Here is an 18,734-nt window from a genome sequence, read left to right on the forward strand (position 1 = left end):
TCTCTCTCTCTCTCTCTCTCTCTCTCTCTCTCTCTCTCTCTCTCTCTCTCTCTCTCTCTCTCTCTCTCTCTCTCTCTCTCTCTCTCTCCCTCTCTCTCTCTCTCTCTCTCTCTCTCTCTCTCTCTCTCTCTCTCTCTCTCTCTCTCTCTTCACTCTCTCTCTCTCTCCGTCTGTCGCTATCTCTATCTCTCTCTGTCTTTTTCTTATTCCCTCTGTTTTTGTCTCTCTCGCTCTTAAGCGCATTCAGACCCTCTCTCCTTCTCCCTCTGTCTTTCCCTTTCTCACACTTGCGATAATTCCGTCTTCCTCCCCTTTCTCAATTTTCTCCTCGCAGACTTACTGCCGGTGGCGGCGGCCACAGCGGCCAGTGGTTGTCGCTGCTGAGAGAACCACACCGCAGAGGCACCGAGAGATAGAGAGAAGCGAAAGAAAGGATCGGGAGAGAGCGAGATAAATAGAGAGACAGAGCATGAGAGAGGCCGACAGGAGGTGAAACAGCGAAAACAAGACGATGGAGGAGAGAGCCAGAGAAATAGAGAGACTGAGTACGAGAGAGGCCGACAGAAGGTGAAACAGCGGAAACAAGAGGCTGGGAGAGAAGGAGAGAGAAAGACAGAGCGTGAGTGGGTGAGGGAGAGATATCGAGGGTGAGAAAGAAAGAGCGCGCGAGAGAGAAAACGAGAGAGAGGCAGCAAAAGACAGAGGAGAGAGAGGGACGCAGATAAATTGATCGCATTAGGGAGAGTAATAGAGAAAGCGACAGACAGAGTGTAACAGGCAGTAAAAGACGCATGAAGCGCGTAAGAGAGACCGACAGTGGGCGAGAGAGAAGGAGAGAGAGAGATTGAGAGCATACGCCTGAGTGACAGAAAAGCAGACGCGGAGACTAAGAGAGGAGGGGTATAGCGAAGGATGGCGAATGAGTCGTAGAATAACCAGAGCCAGAGAGACTGAGAGTGACTGAGCGTGAGGGAGACGGAGACAGACACAGACCCACCGACTCATAGAGAGCGAGTGAAGAAGAGTTCGGGACTGCATCAAAGGGACAATCATTGCGGGAGACTGAAAGAAACGGAAAAAACGCTCAGAAAGATTGAGAGAGATAGAGCGTAATAAAGAGAGGGAAGAGAACGGGACGGGACGGAGCAAGACCGGGAAACATGAGATGAACACAGAACAAAACGCAGGAAGAGAAACGGGAACGACAGACCGAGAGATAGAGAGAGAGAAGGAAAACGCAGGCTAGAAGGAGCTAAGGAGATAATGATTGTGGGAGACTGAGAGAGAGGAGAGAGAGAGAAACTGAGAGCGAAAACGCAGGCTAGAAGAAGCGAAGGAGAGAATGATTGCAGGAGCGAGAGAGAGAGTGGTTGTGGGAGCGAGAGAGAGTGGTTGGGACAGAGAGAGAGAGAGTGGTTGCAGGACAGAGAGAGAGAGAGGGTTGTGACAGGAGAGAGAGAGAGAGAGTGATTGGGGACAGAGAGAGAGAGAGTGATTGGGAGAGAGAGAGAGAGAGAGAGTGATCGGGGAGAGACAGAGAGAGAGAGAGAGCGCGCGAAACAGCGAGGGATAAGGAGAGACCGGAGAGGGACCGTGGGAGCGACAGATATAGAGAAAAAGAAGGCGAGAGGGCGAGAAAGGGTCCGCATTGGAAAGAGCAAAGCTACGTCTAACTGGATGCTCGGCGATCCCGCCAGATGACGCAAGCATGACGCGACACTATGGGTCCCATGGGAGAGCACGGTTTTGATTTTTAATCAAAAACTGCGAGCGGAGCGTTTTATTCTAGTTTTTATTCTGTGGCATGATATAGTAACCAAGATTTCATCCACCTTAACTCTGTGAGCGGGTAAAAAAGTCAGCCCCAGGTAATGAGGGTTGTGCTTTGGTTCCGGTGGTTTGCGGCGGCGTCATCGTCCTTTGTCTCCTGACGTAGTTGAGCCACCGTCCCAGAAGTAGCAGAAGGTGCAGAGATCGTAGACCCCCAGTTAACGAAGATGGCACATGCGGTGGGAGAGAAATCAAACAAGAAATCCCGTCTCCCGTTTGGGCATCTGTGGTTCGCTCCGTTTGGACGTGACCTCCGTTTGGACGTGCATGGACGGCGATGAGTCATCTGTCGTTTTCTAGTACGTCGCGACCGGTACTGGATATTCGAGCTGTGCCGACGTTAGCCAGTATCTTGACCTACCCTACTGCCCCACTCTAGGGCTGCGGGACAACCGGTTAAATTCTCCTCTCCTATGTGAGTCCAAAGGACGACTTCCTGCTCACCCACAAGGGGCCAAGTAGCAAATATTTGTTGTCTTCCCCATGAATTTTAGACTCCTTACTAACTTCTTAACTCCATTCCCCCTCCGAAGATAGGACATCTTATACAATGGATTCGCGGCTCGATCTCGCGCCGCCTTCACTCCCCAGACCTTTCGTCTGGGTGACTTCAAATGACATAATTTGGTATGCACAGGTGGTAGCCACACCGCCCGTCGAAGGGTTCTGTTGGTAGGGACACTCTGCTTTCACGGGGTTAGAGCTAGAAAGCCGATAAATGTGAGATCCGGTTTTATTGAGTTGTGCGGCGCGTCGTGAATCAGCATCGAGACCACATCTTGGCTCGAATGAAGTGGGGTAGCGGCATCGACTGGTTCTATCCTTTTGTGCTATGTTGACTTAAGCGCTGTTCGGAACCAGGGGTCCGCCCAGTCTATTGTCGCCCGATTCAACGCCCCCACCATTTCTCGAAATCTGATCATAATTACGAGTCCGACTGATTTACATGAGAGTAGTTTCTGGAACAGTGAAAAAGACTTATACGACTCTCCGCGCCCTCGAGACACGGGAGGAATGAGAGACCCGCGTTGTCTCGGGAATATATGAACCCTGAGAAGCGTGCGCTTACGTATCGAAGAATCAAGATAGCATACTTACGCTCAGAAGTACGGGTCGCCGATCAGAGTTAAGATCTCTGATCGGGAACGCAGGCGAAACGCAGCAGGACCAAATGGCGCCCAGGAGTTCGATACCAAAAAGCGATACATCCAATAATTATGGACATACTAGACAGAAGGCGTCGACCCTCGATTGCAATTGTGGGCCCTAAGAGACGGGAGGCTTGGGAATCGGGTGCCCAAAGACTCTAGAAACGCCAGACAGAATAGTTACAACGTAGATGATAGGTACCGCCGGAGAGGGGAAGACCGGAGAGTAGATATATCCGGGTTAGAATGTTTATAACGTACGCCAAGGGAAAGTAAGGAAGAGCTGACAAGCCTCCGCCGGATCGGGAAATAGGCAGACACTATGACAGATCCGGAAGCGGACAAACAGCAATAGAGGGCATACGTGACGGGAGACGCAAATTCGGAAGATCCTATGAGCAGGACCGGAGCAGGCAAAACAAAAAAACCGACCGACACGGCTCGACGTCGACATCCGACCGAGACAGGTGACTCGACACTCAAATCGGAAACATAAACAACCGAGGATGGAACAGAAGCCAGAGGCGATGCCAAGGGCGCTTTCTGATGTTCCACGGAGGTGTGAAGAAGAAAGGAACAAACTGTGCCAGACCAGATCAGAGTCGACTGGGGAGAGAACGTGTTGGCGAGAGGAACCAAGAGCTTGGGAATCGAGGACAAGATTAGAGATGGCTCGGTGCTGTATTTTGAAAAATGTTTTGGGAACAAAACACTAGATCGGCCGCCGGAGGGTACGGATTAGCATGTAGAATCCGCCGGGAAGACCAAAATCGAGATGAACGAGCCGGGACAAAACGGATCGGAATGAATCCGCCGAGGATATAAGAGGATGAACGTTAAAGAGATGGGTCAAAGACGAGTGGGGACCCGAGGAATCATGGATGCCGGAGGGAGAGAACGTATCGCTCCTACTATGAAGAGAGGAACATGGAAAGTGAATTTCAAAGGCAAATATGTAGGTGTGTTTAACGCGACCGATGGAGGTAAACGTGCCTCATTCATTAGAGTGAATGGACGCCCGAACAGTCGCGAAAACCTCCTAAGTTATGCTAATTTAGAATCGCGAATCAGAGGCTTTCGTCAGCACGCCCACCTGAGCACTGTGAACGCTCGAGCCTTGGAATGAAAATTAAAATGTAATCCCGCGAGCCATGCGGCTTTGAATTTACCGTCAAGTGGACAGCCATGCGGATCCTCGAGCACGGGTTTCTGGGGATGGAGATTTATTTTAGAGGAATTATCGAAAGGGTATGTCCCCGCCCAGAACACTTCCACCTCCAGGGTGTTGTAAACGAGAATATTTTGGTGGACGCGGTGTTAACCGCACCCCACCGAGGGGTCTCATTTGTACGGTGCTCTGATCACCTCGGTTTAGAGCCAAAAGCGGTGAGATGTGAGCCCCAGTTTTCCACGAGTTGTGGGGCGATAATGAATCATTAGCAAGAGCGTATCTCCGCCTAATAAAGCAAGGCAACGGGGAGGAGTGCGGAGGAGTAGTATTTTGTGTGACTCCATTTGCTCTCGAGACAGGGGAGGAGTGCGGGAGGAGTAGTATTTGGTGACTCCATTGGCCTCGAGACAGGGAGGAGTGCGGAGGCGATTATTTTGTGTGAATTTTGCAAGGCATCTCGGGGTGACGGAGTATGCTGAAGGATCAGTCCAACCTTCACTTAAGAATCATAGACTTATAGACGTAAGAATTATAGGCTTTGAGCAAACAAGCTAAGAATGAAATTTTATATGGTGAAATCGAAACTGATGGGTCAGGTCGTTAAGGCTTGAGCGGTCAAATCCCTTTTTCCAATGCTGCCCTGCAGGCTTAGGTGGGGTATTCCAGATAAGACAGCACACATTATGTCTAAATTATAGGACTCTGTTCAAGGTTTGGAACACGGCGTAGTTTCCGTTATAGTTTCTCACAATACCGTCTGATTAGTGAGACCTAACCGCGGACATCCACGTCTATATCCAACGGTGAAAAGCCTCCAAGGAAACAGAGGCGGGAGACATTTGGGTCAGAAGATCCACGGTGGACTTTCCCCCCACCCGCCGTCCGAAGATAGATTTGGTCCACGACGGTCGCGGCACCCGACCGTGGTTTCGACCTCATCGCCTCATGGTTCTGTATTGCGTTTCTTATTCCTTGTACTGCAGATACTTGTGGGCGTGGAGGAATGGGTTGCGCGTTATCGTCTCCTCTCGTCGTCGGGGCCGCAGACGACTAGACAACGGGCAATGTATCAGACGTGCTCTGGGCGGGCGTGACCCGCCTGGGTGGCTATATAACACCGTGGTGGTCGCTCGTCTTTCTACTCATCGGCTGAAAGAAGGGTAGACGCAACGCACAGCCACTCCTAGAAAGCTTTCGACATCGCAGTGAGAATGAAGAGCCAAGTGGCAGCCATTCTTCTTTTTGCGGTCCTCGCGGCCGCCGCTCTTCCGTCGCGCGCAGACTGGACTCGGATAAAGACGGTAGAAGACTACAACCACGCCGTGGGCGTCGCGCGCTTCGCCGTCGCCGCGCATAACAAGGAAGCGGGAGAGAAGCTCGAGTTCGTGCGCTGGATCAGGGGATACGTCGACGGGGAGTACTATCAGCTGTTCATCCAGGTGAGGGATGGCGCCGCCTACCGCAGAGTCGAGACCCTTGTCTTGGAGAGAGCCCCCAGAAAGCATTTGGAGCTCGTCTACTTCAACATCGCCTATTGAACTCGTCGGTGATGCTCGGAAGGATCCTCCTTGTGGCGTAAGCCTGAACCAGGGCTTCGCCGCAAGTGTTTCGGCCTCCTCGCGTCGCTCCTCCCTTTCTGTAACACCCGAATAAAATACTCGTGTGGCTTTCCACTAACCTGAGCGACAAACGTTTGCCGATGCCGTAAGAACATACATAAACGTTTGCTTTCGCACCTCTCTTCCTCTCTCCGTCGGGCTCTGACTCTTCTTCTCTGTCTCTCGATTTGTCTACCTCCCGAGGCCCCTCTCTGTCTCTCTGCTACTTTTCTTCGCTCTCTCGCTCTCTCGCTCTCTCTCTCTCATTCTCTCTCATTCTCTCTCTCTCTCTCAGTCTCTCTCTCTCTCTCTCTCTCTCTCTCTCTCTCTCTCTCTCTCTCTCTCTCTCTCTCTCTCTCTCTCTCTCTCTCTCTCTCTCTCTCTCTCTCTCTCTCTCTCATTCTCTCTGTCTCTCTCTCACTCTCTCTCTCTCTCTCTCTCTCATTCTCTCTCTCTCTCTCTCTCTCTCTCTCTCTCTCTCTCTCTCTCTCTCTCTCTCTCTCTCTTTCTCACTCTCTCTCTCTCATTCTATTGGTTCAGCTGTCGAACCGCCTCTGTATTTCACACTCTCTCGGTCCCTTTCTTTGCTCTCAAGCTCGCTCTCTTCCTGTCCGTCTCTCGCTCTCTTTCCTTATCCCTCTCTCTCTCACTCTTTCTCATCCTCTCTCTTTCCGTTCGTCTCGCTCTCTCTCCTCATCGCTTTCTCTCTCACTCTTTCTCTTCCTCTCTCTTTCTGTCCGTCTTGCTCTCCAAACCTCTCTATCTCTCTCTCTCTTTCTGTACGTCTTGCTCTCGAACCCGCTCGCGCTCTTTCTTTCTCCTCCACTCTGTTTCTGTCCGTCTTCCACTGGAACCACCCTCTCTCTTGCTCTTTATCTTCCTCCCTCTTTCTTTCCGTCATGCTTTCCAAACCACTCTCTCTCTCTCTCTCTCTCTCTCTCTCTCTCTCTCTCTCTCTCTCTCTCTCTCTCTCTCTCTCTCTCTCTCTCTCTCTCTCTCTCTTTCTGTACGTCTTCATCTCGTACCCGCTTTCTCTCTTTCTTTCTCTTCCTCTCTCTTTCGGTCCGTCCTGCTCTCGAACCTCCCTCTCTCTTTCTCTTTATCCTAGTCTCTATTTCTGTCCGCCTTGCCCTCCAAACCCCTCTCTCTCTCTCCCTCTCTCTCTCTCTCTCTCTCTCTGTCTCTCTCTCTCTTCCGCTCTCTCTCTTTCTGTACGTCGTGCTCTCGAACCCGCTCTCGCTCGCTTTCTTTGTCTTCCTCTCTCTTTCTATCCGTCTTGCTCTCGAACCTCCCTCTCTTTCTCTTCATCTTCTTTTCTCTTTCTGTCCTTCTTGCCCTCCAAACCTCTCTCTCTCTTTCTGTACGTCTTTCTCTCAAACCCGCTCTCTCTCGCTTTCTTTCTGTTTTTCTCTCTCTCTGTCCGTCTTGCTCTCGAACCTCCCTCTCTCTTTCTCTTCATCTTGCTCTCTCTTTCTCTCCGTCGTGCTCTCCAAAACCTCTCTCTCTATTTCTGTACGTCCTTCTCTCGAACCCGCTCTCGCTCGCTTTCTTTCTCTTCCTCGCTCTTTCTGTCCGTCTTGCTCTCGAACCTCCCGCCCTCTTTCCCTTTTACTTCCTTTCTCTTTCTGTCCGTCTTGCTCTCAAATCTCTTTCGTATCTCTCTCTTTTACATCCTTTCTCTTTCTGTCCGTCTTGCTCTCGAACCTCCGTCTCTCGCTCTCTCTTTTTTACTTCCTCTCTCTTTGTGTCCGTCTTGCTCTCGAACCTCCGTCGCTCGCTCTCTTTCTCTCTTCCTCTCTCTCTGTCCGTCTTGCTCTCGAACCCCCTTCCCTCTTTCTCTTACTCTTCCTCTCTAATGCTGTCCGTCTTGCTTTCGAGGCTCCCTCTCTCTCTGTCTCTCTCTCTGTCTCAATCTCTCTCTCTCTCTCACTCTCTCTCTCTCACTCTCTCTCTCTCTCTCTCTCTCTCTCTTTTTCTTTTTCTCTATGTCCGGCTTGCTCTCGAAAACTCTCTCTCTCTCTCTCTCTCTCTCTCTCTCTCTCTCTCTCTCTCTCTCTCTCTCTCTCTCTCTCTCTCTCTCTCTCTCTCTCTCTCTCTCTCTCTCTCTCTCTCTCTCTCTCTCTCTCTCTCTCTCTCTCTCTCTCTCTCTCTCTCCGTCTGTCGCTATCTCTATCTCTCTCTGTCTTTTTTCTTATTCTCTCTGTTTTTGTCTCTCTCGCTCTTAAGCCCATTCGAACCCTCTCTCCTTCTCCCTCTGTCTTTCCCGCTTTCTCACACTTGCGATAATTCCGTCTTCCTCCCCTTTCTCAATTTTCTCCTCGCAGACTTACTGCCGGTGGCGGCGGCCACAGCGGCCAGTGGTTGTCGCTGCTGAGAGAACCACACCGCAGAGGCACCGAGAGATAGAGAGAAGCGAAAGAAAAGGATCGGGGAGAGAGCGAGATAAATAGAGAGACAGAGCATGAGAGAGGCCGACAGGAGGTGAAACAGCGAAAACAAGACGATGGAGGAGAGAGCCAGAGAAATAGAGAGACTGAGTACGAGAGAGGCCGACAGAAGGTGAAACAGCGGAAACAAGAGGCTGGGAGAGAAGGAGAGAGAAAGACAGAGCGTGAGAGTGGGTGAGGGAGAGATATCGAGGGTGAGAAAGAAAGAGCGCGCGAGAGAGAAAACGAGAGAGAGGCAGCAAAAGACAGAGGGAGAGAGGGACGCAGATAAATTGATCGCATTAGGGAGAGTAATAGAGAAAGCGACAGACAGAGTGTAACAGGCAGTAAAAAGACGCATGAAGCGCGTAAGAGAGACCGACAGTGGGCGAGAGAGAAGGGAGAGAGAGAGATTGAGAGCATACGCCCGAGTGACAGAAAAGCAGACGCGGAGACTAAGAGAGGGAGGGGTATAGCGAAGGATGGCGAATGAGTCGTAGAATAACCAGAGCCAGAGAGACTGAGAGTGACTGAGCGTGAGGGAGACGGAGACAGACACAGACCCACCGACTCATAGAGAGCGAGTGAAGAAGAGTTCGGGACTGCATCAAAGGGACAATCATTGCGGGAGACTGAAAGAGAAACGGAAAAAACGCTCGGAAAGATTGAGAGAGATAGAGCGTAATAAAGAGAGAGGGAAGAGAACGGGACGGGACGGAGCAAGACCGGGAAACATGAGATGAACACAGAACAAAACGCAGGAAGAGAAACGGGAACGACAGACCGAGAGATAGAGAGAGAAGGAAAACGCAGGCTAGAAGGAGCTAAGGAGATAATGATTGTGGGAGACTGAGAGAGAGGGAGAGAGAGAAACTGAGAGCGAAAACGCAGGCTAGAAGAAGCGAAGGAGAGAATGATTGCGGGAGCGAGAGAGAGAGTGGTTGCGGGAGCGAGAGAGAGAGTGGTTGCGGGACAGAGAGAGAGAGAGTGGTTGCGGGACAGAGAGAGAGAGAGTGGTTGCGGGACAGAGAGAGAGAGAGAGAGTGATTGGGGGACAGAGAGAGAGAGAGTGATTAAAGGAGAGAGAGAGAGAGTGATCGGGGAGAGACAGAGAGAGAGAGAGCGCGCGAAACAGCGAGGGATAAGGAGAGACCGAGAGGGACCGTGGGAGCGACAGATATAGAGAAAAAGAAGGCGAGAGGGCGAGAAAGGGTCCGCATTGGAAAGAGCAAAGCTACGTCTAACTGGATGCTCGGCGATCCCGCCAGATGACGCAAGCATGACGCGACACTATGGGTCCCATGGGAGAGCACGGTTTTGATTTTTAATCAAAAAATGCGAGCGGAGCGTTTTATTCTAGTTTTTATTCTGTGGCATGATATAGTAACCAAGATTTCATCCACCTTAACTCTGTGAGCGGGTAAAAAAGTCAGCCCCAGGTAATGAGGGTTGTGCTTTGGTTCCGGTGGTTTGCGGCGGCGTCATCGTCCTTTGTCTCCTGACGTAGTTGAGCCACCGTCCCAGAAGTAGCAGAAGGTGCAGAGATCGTAGACCCCCAGTTAACGAAGATGGCACATGCGGTGGGAGAGAAATCAAACAAGAAATCCCGCCTCCCGCTTGGGCATCTGTGGTTCGCTCCGCTTGACGTGACCTCCGCTTGACGCATGCATGGACGGCGATGAGTCATCTGTCGCTTTCAGTACGTCGCGACCGGTACTGGATATTCGAGCTGTGCCGACGTTAGCCAGTATCTTGACCTACCCTACTGCCCCACTCTAGGCTGCGGGACAACCGGTTAAATTCTCCTCTCCTATGTGAGTCCAAAGGACGACTTCCTGCTCACCCACAAGGGGCCAAGTAGCAAATATTTGTCGTCTTCCCATGAATTTTAGACTCCTTACTAACTTCTTAACTCCATTCCTCCGAAGATAGGACATCTTATACAATGGATTCGCGGCTCGATCTCGCGCCGCCTTCACTCCCCAGACCTTTCGTCTGGGTGACTTCAAATGACAGAATTTGGTATGCACAGGTGGTAGCCACACCGCCTGGCCGAAGGGTTCTGTTGGTAGGACGCTCTGATTTCACGGGGGTGGAGCTAGACAGCGGATAACTGTGAGATCCGGTTTTATTGAGTTGTGCGGCGCGTCGTGAATCAGCATCGAGACCACATCTTGGCTCGAATGAAGTGGGGTAGCGGCATCGACTGGTTCTATCCTTTGTGCTATGTTGACTTAAGCGCTGTTCGAACCAGGGTCCGCCCAGTCTATTGTCGCCCGATTCAACGCCCCACCATTTCTCGAAATCTGATCATAATTACGAGTCCGACTGATTTACATGAGAGTAGTTTCTGGAACAGTGAAAAAGACTTATACGACTCTCCGCGCCCTCGAGACACGGGAGGAATGAGAGACCCGCGTTGTCTCGGGAATATATGAACCCTGAGAAGCGTGGCGCCACGTATCGAAGAATCAAGATAGCATACTTACGCCAGAAGTATGTGGTCGCCGATCAGAGTTAAGATCTCTGATCGAACGCAGGCGAAACGCAGCAGGACCAAATGGCGCCCAGGAGTTCGATACCAAAAGCGATACATCCAATAATTATGGACATACTAGACAGAAGGCGTCGACCCTCGATTGCAATTGTGGGCCCTAAGAGACGGGAGGCTTGGGAATCGGGTGCCCAAAGACTCTAGAAACGCCAGACAGAATAGTTACAACGTAGATGATAGGTACCGCCGGAGAGGGGAAGACCGGAGAGTAGATATATCCGGGTTAGAATGTTTATAACGTACGCCAAGGGAAAGTAAGGAAGAGCTGACAAGCCTCCGCCGGATCGGGAAATAGGCAGACACTATGACAGATCCGGAAGCGGACAAACAGCAATAGAGGGCATACGTGACGGGAGACGCAAATTCGGAAGATCCTATGAGCAGGACCGAGCAGGCAAACAAAACCGACCGACACGGCTCGACGCCGACATCCGACCGAGACAGGTGACTCGACACTCAAATCGGAAACATAAACAACCGAGGGATGGAACAGAAGCCAGAGGCGATGCCGGCGGCGCCTTCTGATGTTCGACGGAGGTGTGAAGAAGAAAAAGGAACAAACTGTGCCAGACCAGATCAGAGTCGACTGGGGAGAGAACGTGTTGGGCGAGAGGGAACCAAGAGCTTGGGAATCGAGGACAAGATTAGAGATGGCTCGGTGCTGTATTTTGAAAAATGTTTTGGGAACAAAACACTAGATCGGCCGCTCGGAGGGTACGGATTAGCATGTAGAATCCGCTCGGGGAAGACCAAAATCGAGATGAACGAGCCGGGGACGAAAACGGATCGGAATGAATCCGTCGCAGGATATAAGAGGATGAACGTTAAAGAGATGGGTCAAAGACGAGTGGGGACCCGAGGAATCATGGATGCCGGAGGGAGAGAACGTGTATCGCTCCTACTATGAAGAGAGGAACATGGAAAGTGAATTTCAAAGGCAAATATGTAGGTGTGTTTAACGCGACCGATGGAGGTAAACGTGCCTCATTCATTAGGAGTGAATGGACGCCCGAACAGTCGCAAAACCTCCTAAGTTATGCTAATTTAGAATCGCGAATCAGAGGCTTTCGCCAGCACGCCCACCTGAGCACTGTGAACGCTCGAGCCTTGGAATGAAAATTAAAATGTAATCCCCGGCGAGCCATGCGGCTTTGAATTTACCGTCGAAGTGGACAGCCATGCGGATCCTCGAGCACGGGGTTTCTGGGGATGGAGATTTATTTTAGAGGAATTATCGAAAGGGTATGTCCCCGTCCAGAACACTTCCACCTCCAGGGTGTTGTAAAACGAGAATATTTTGGTGGACGCGGGTGTTAACCGCACCCCACCGAGGGGTCTCATTTGTACGGGTGCTCCGATCACCTCGGTTTAGAGCCAAAAAGCGGTGAGATGTGAGCCCCAGTTTTCCACGAGTTGTGGGGCGCATAATGAATCATTAGCAAGAGCGTATCTCCGCCTAATAAAGCAAGGCAACGGGGAGGAGTGCGGAGGAGTAGTATTTTGTGTGACTCCATTTGCTCTCGAGACAGGGAGGAGTGCGGAGGAGTAGTATTTGGTGACTCCATTGGCCCTCGAGACAGGGGAGGAGTGCGGGAGGCGTATTATTTTGTGTGAATTTTGCAAGGCATCTCGGGGGGTGACGGAGTATGCTGAAGGATCAGTCCAACCTTCACTTAAGAATCATAGACTTATAGACGTAAGAATTATAGGCTTTGAGCAAACAAGCTAAGAATGAAATTTTATATGGTGAAATCGAAACTGATGGGTCAGGTCGTTAAGGCTTGAGCGGTCAAATCCCTTTTTCCAATGCTGCCCTGCAGGCTTAGGTGGGGTATTCCAGATAAGACAGCACACATTATGTCTAAATTATAGGACTCTGTTCAAGGTTTGGAACACGGCGTAGTTTCCGTTATAGTTTCTCACAATACCGTCTGATTAGTGAGACCTAACCGCGGACATCCACGTCTATATCCAACGGTGAAAAGCCTCCAAGGAAACAGAGGCGGGAGACATTTGGGTCAGAAGATCCACGGTGGACTTTCCCCCCACCCGCCGTCCGAAGATAGATTTGGTCCACGACGGTCGCGGCACCCGACCGTGGGTTTCGACCTCATCGCCTCATGGTTCTGTATTGCGTTTCTTATTCCTTGTACTGCAGATACTTGTGGGCGTGGAGGAATGGGTTGCGCGTTATCGTCTCCTCTCGTCGTCGGGGCCGCAGACGACTAGACAACGGGCAATGTATCAGACGTGCTCTGGGCGGGCGTGACCCGCCTGGGTGGCTATATAACACCGTGGTGGTCGCTCGTCTTTCTACTCATCGGCTGAAAGAAGGGTAGACGCAACGCACAGCCACTCCTAGAAAGCTTTCGACATCGCAGTGAGAATGAAGAGCCAAGTGGCAGCCATTCTTCTTTTTGCGGTCCTCGCGGCCGCCGCTCTTCCGTCGCGCGCAGACTGGACTCGGATAAAGACGGTAGAAGACTACAACCACGCCGTGGGCGTCGCGCGCTTCGCCGTCGCCGCGCATAACAAGGAAGCGGGAGAGAAGCTCGAGTTCGTGCGCTGGATCAGGGATACGTCGACGGGGAGTACTATCAGCTGTTCATCCAGGTGAGGATGGCGCCGCCTACCGCAGAGTCGAGACCCTTGTCTTGGAGAGCCCCAGAAAGCATTTGGAGCTCGTCTACTTCAACATCGCCTATTGAACTCGTCGGTGATGCGCGGAAGGGGATCCTCCTTGTGGCGTAAGCCTGAACCAGGGCTTCGCCGCAAGTGTTTCGGCCTCCTCGCGTCGCTCCTCCTTTTCTGTAACACCCGAATAAAATACTCGTGTGGCTTTCCACTAACCTGAGCGACAAACGTTTGCCGATGCCGTAAGAACATACATAAACGTTTGCTTTCGCACCCTCTCTTCCTCTCTCCGTCGGGCTCTGACTCTTCTTCTCTGTCTCTCGATTTGTCTACCTCCCGAGGCCCCTCTCTGTCTCTCTGCTACTTTTCTTCGCTCTCTCGCTCTCTCGCTCTCTCTCTCATTCTCTCTCTCTCTCTCTCTCTCTCTCTCTCTCTCTCTCTCTCTCTCTCTCTCTCTCTCTCTCTCTCTCTCTCTCTCTCTCTCTCTCTCTCTCTCTCTCTCTCTCTCTCTCTCTCTCTCTCTCTCTCTCTCTCTCTCTCTCTCTCTCTCTCTCTCTCTCTCTCTCTCTCTCTCTCTCTCTCTCTCTCTCTCTCTCTCTCTCATTCTCTTTCATTCTCTCTCTCTCTCCCTCTCTCTCTCTCTCTCTCTCTCTTTCTCACTCTCTCTCTCTCATTCTATTGGTTTAGCTGTCGAACCGCCTCTGTATTTCACACTCTCTCGGTCCCTTTCTTTGCTCTCAAGCTCGCTCTCTTCCTGTCCGTCTCTCGCTCTCTTTCCTTATCCCTCTCTCTCTCACTCTCTCTCTCTCTCTCTCTCTCCCTTCCTCTCTCTCTCTCTCCCCCTCGCTCTCTCTCTCTCTCTCTCTCTCCCTCTCTCTTTCTGTCCGTCTTGCTCTCCAAACCTCTCTATCTCTCTCTCTCTTTCTGTACGTCTTGCTCTCGAACCCGCTCGCGCTCTTTCTTTCTCCTCCACTCTGTTTCTGTCCGTCTTCCACTGGAACCACCCTCTCTCTTGCTCTTTATCTTCCTCCCTCTTTCTTTCCGTCATGCTTTCCAAACCACTCTCTCTCTCTCTCTCTCTCTCTCTCTCTCTCTCTCTCTCTCTCTCTTTCTGTACGTCTTCATCTCGTACCCGCTTTCTCTCTTTCTTTCTCTTCCTCTCTCTTTCGGTCCGTCCTGCTCTCGAACCTCCCTCTCTCTTTCTCTTTATCCTAGTCTCTATTTCTGTCCGCCTTGCCCTCCAAACCCCTCTCTCTCTCTCCCTCTCTCTCTCTCTCTCTCTCTCTCTCTCTCTCTCTCTCTGTCTCTCTCTCTCTTCCGCTCTCTCTCTTTCTGTACGTCGTGCTCTCGAACCCGCTCTCGCTCGCTTTCTTTGTCTTCCTCTCTCTTTCTATCCGTCTTGCTCTCCAACCTCCCTCTCTCTTTCTCTTCATCTTCTTTTCTCTTTCTGTCCTTCTTGCCCTCCAAACCTCTCTCTCTCTCTTTCTGTACGTCTTTCTCTCAAACCCGCTCTCTCTCGCTTTCCTTCTGCCTCCCTCACCCTCTGTCCGTCCTGCTCTCGAACCTCCCTCTCTCTTTCTCTTCAGCTTGCTCTCTCTTTCTCTCCGTCGTGCTCTCCAAAACCTCTCTCTCTATTTCTGTACGTCCTTCTCTCGAACCCGCTCTCGCTCGCTTTCTTTCTCTTCCTCGCTCTTTCTGTCCGTCTTGCTCTCGAACCTCCCGCCCTCTTTCCCTTTTACTTCCTTTCTCTTTCTGTCCGTCTTGCTCTCAAATCTCTTTCGTATCTCTCTCTTTTACATCCTTTCTCTTTCTGTCCGTCTTGCTCTCGAACCTCCGTCTCTCGCTCTCTCTTTTTACTTCCTCTCTCTTGTGTCCGTCTTGCTCTCGACCCTCCGTCTCTCGATCTCTTTTTTACTTCCTCTCTCTCTCTGTCCGTCTTGCTCTCGAACCCCCTTCCCTCTTTCTCTTACTCTTCCTCTCTAATGCTGTCCGTCTTGCTTTCGAGGCTCCCTCTCTCTCTGTCTCTCTCTCTGTCTGTTTCTCTCTCTCTCTCTCTCTCTCTCTCCCCTTCTCTCTCTCTCTCTCTCTCTCTCTCTCTCTCTCTCTCTCTCTCTCTCTCTCTCTCTCTCTCTCTCTCTCTCTCTCTCTCTCTCTCTCTCTCTCTCCCTCTCTCTCTCTCTCTCTCTCTCTCTCTCTCTCTCTCTCTCTCTCTCTCTCTCTCTCTCTCTCTCTCTCTCTCTCCGTCTGTCGCTATCTCTATCTCTCTCTGTCTTTTTTCTTATTCTCTCTGTTTTTGTCTCTCTCGCTCTTAAGCCCATTCGAACCCTCTCTCCTTCTCCCTCTGTCTTTCCCGCTTTCTCACACTTGCGATAATTCCGTCTTCCTCCCCTTTCTCAATTTTCTCCTCGCAGACTTACTGCCGGTGGCGGCGGCCACAGCGGCCAGTGGTTGTCGCTGCTGAGAGAACCACACCGCAGAGGCACCGAGAGATAGAGAGAAGCGAAAGAAAAGGATCGGGGAGAGAGCGAGATAAATAGAGAGACAGAGCATGAGAGAGGCTGACAGGAGGTGAAACAGCGAAAACAAGACGATGGAGGAGAGAGCCAGAGAAATAGAGAGACTGAGTACGAGAGAGGCCGACAGAAGGTGAAACAGCGGAAACAAGAGGCTGGGAGAGAAGGAGAGAGAAAGACAGAGCGTGAGAGTGGGTGAGGGAGAGATATCGAGGGTGAGAAAGAAAGAGCGCGAGAGAGAAAACGAGAGAGAGGCAGCAAAAGACAGAGGGAGAGAGGGACGCAGATAAATTGATCGCATTAGGGAGAGTAATAGAGAAAGCGACAGACAGAGTGTAACAGGCAGTAAAAAGACGCATGAAGCGCGTAAGAGAGACCGACAGTGGCGAGAGAGAAGGGAGAGAGAGAGATTGAGAGCATACGCCCGAGTGACAGAAAAGCAGACGCGGAGACTAAGAGAGGGAGGGGTATAGCGAAGGATGGCGAATGAGTCGTAGAATAACCAGAGCCAGAGAGACTGAGAGTGACTGAGCGTGAGGGAGACGGAGACAGACACAGACCCACCGACTCATAGAGAGCGAGTGAAGAAGAGTTCGGGACTGCATCAAAGGGACAATCATTGCGGGAGACTGAAAGAGAAACGGAAAAAACGCTCGGAAAGATTGAGAGAGATAGAGCGTAATAAAGAGAGAGGGAAGAGAACGGGACGGGACGGAGCAAGACCGGGAAACATGAGATGAACACAGAACAAAACGCAGGAAGAGAAACGGGAACGACAGACCGAGAGATAGAGAGAGAAGGAAAACGCAGGCTAGAAGGAGCTAAGGAGATAATGATTGTGGGAGACTGAGAGAGAGGGAGAGAGAGAAACTGAGAGCGAAAACGCAGGCTAGAAGAAGCGAAGGAGAGAATGATTGCGGGAGCGAGAGAGAGAGTGGTTGCGGGAGCGAGAGAGAGAGTGGTTGCGGGACAGAGAGAGAGAGAGTGGTTGCGGGACAGAGAGAGAGAGAGTGGTTGCGGGACAGAGAGAGAGAGAGAGAGTGATTGGGGGACAGAGAGAGAGAGAGTGATTGGGGCGAGAGAGAGAGAGAGTGATCGGGGAGAGACAGAGAGAGAGAGAGCGCGCGAAACAGCGAGGGATAAGGAGAGACCGGAGAGGGACCGTGGGAGCGACAGATATAGAGAAAAAGAAGGCGAGAGGGCGAGAAAGGGTCCGCATTGGAAAGAGCAAAGCTACGTCTAACTGGATGCTCGGCGATCCCGCCAGATGACGCAAGCATGACGCGACACTATGGGTCCCATGGGAGAGCACGGTTTTGATTTTTAATCAAAAAATGCGAGCGGAGCGTTTTATTCTAGTTTTTATTCTGTGGCATGATATAGTAACCAAGATTTCATCCACCTTAACTCTGTGAGCGGGTAAAAAAGTCAGCCCCAGGTAATGAGGGTTGTGCTTTGGTTCCGGTGGTTTGCGGCGGCGTCATCGTCCTTTGTCTCCTGACGTAGTTGAGCCACCGCCCCAGAAGTAGCAGAAGGTGCAGAGATCGAGACCCCAGTTAACGAAGATGGCACATGCGTGGGAGAGAAATCAAACAAGAAATCCCGCCTCCCGCTTGGGCATCTGTGGTTCGCCTCCGCTTGACGTGACCTCCGCTTGGACGCATGGACGGCGATGAGTCATCTGTCGCTTTAGTACGTCGCGACCGTACTGGATATTCGAGCTGTGCCGACGTTAGCCAGTATCTTGACCTACCCTACTGCCCCACTCTAGGGCTGCGGACAACCGGTTAAATTCTCCTCTCCTATGTGAGTCCAAAGGACGACTTCCTGCTCACCCACAAGGCCAAGTAGCAAATATTTGTTGTCTTCCCCATGAATTTTAGACTCCTTACTAACTTCTTAACTCCATTCCCTCCGAAGATAGGACATCTTATACAATGGATTCGCTGCTCGATCTCGCGCGCTTTCACTCCCAGACCTTTCGTCTGGGTGACTTCAAATGACATAATTTGGTATGCACAGGTGGTAGCCACACCGCCCGTCAAGGGTTCTGTTGGTAGGGACACTCTGCTTTCACGGGTTAGAGCTAGAAAGCCGATAAATGTGAGATCCGGTTTTATTGAGTTGTGCGGGCGCCGTGAATCAGCATCGAGACCACATCTTGGCTCGAATGAAGTGGGGTAGCGGCATCGACTGGTTCTATCCTTTTGTGCTATGTTGACTTAAGCGCTGTTCGAACCAGGGGTCCGCCAGTCTATTGTCGCCCGATTCAACGCCCCACCATTTCAAATCTGATCATAATTACGAGTCCGACTGATTTACATGAGAGTAGTTTCTGGAACAGTGAAAAGACTTATACGACTCTCCGCGCCTCGAGACACGGAGGAATGAGAGACCCGCGTTGTCTCGGGAATATATGAACCCTGAGAAGCGTGGCGCTACGATCAAGAATCAAGATAGCATACTTACGCCAGAAGTAGGTCGCCGATCAGAGTTAAGATCTCTGATCGGGAACGCAGGCAAACGCAGCAGGACCAAATGGCGCCCAGGAGTTCGATACCAAAAAGCGATACATCCAATAATTATGGACATACTAGACAGAAGGCGCCGACTCGATTGCAATTGTGGGCCCTAAGAGACGGGAGGCTTGGGAATCGGGTGCCCAAAGACTCTAGAAACGCCAGACAGAATAGTTACAACGAGATGATAGGTACCGCCGAGAGGGAAGACCGGAGAGTAGATATATCCGGGTTAGAATGTTTATAACGTACGCCAAGGGAAAGTAAGGAAGAGCTGACAAGCCTCCGCCGGATCGGGAAATAGGCAGACACTATGACAGATCCGGAAGCGGACAAACAGC

The 18,734-nt window shown here is 51.3% G+C and overlaps 1 protein-coding gene across 1 annotated transcript; it reads left to right on the plus strand.

Moving 5' to 3' along the window:
• The first annotated feature begins 5,360 nt into the window (after nt 1-5,360).
• On the plus strand, nt 5,361-5,687 carry LOC144702102 (cysteine proteinase inhibitor 1-like). Its single transcript, XM_078574027.1, has one exon. It carries the CDS (start codon nt 5,361-5,363, stop codon nt 5,685-5,687), a length of 327 nt encoding a protein of 108 aa, XP_078430153.1.
• The last annotated feature ends 13,047 nt before the right edge of the window (nt 5,688-18,734 follow it).

Source organism: Wolffia australiana, chromosome 1 (genome assembly GCF_029677425.1).
Source record: "Wolffia australiana isolate 7733 chromosome 1, ASM2967742v1".
Lineage (NCBI taxonomy): Eukaryota > Viridiplantae > Streptophyta > Magnoliopsida > Alismatales > Araceae > Wolffia > Wolffia australiana.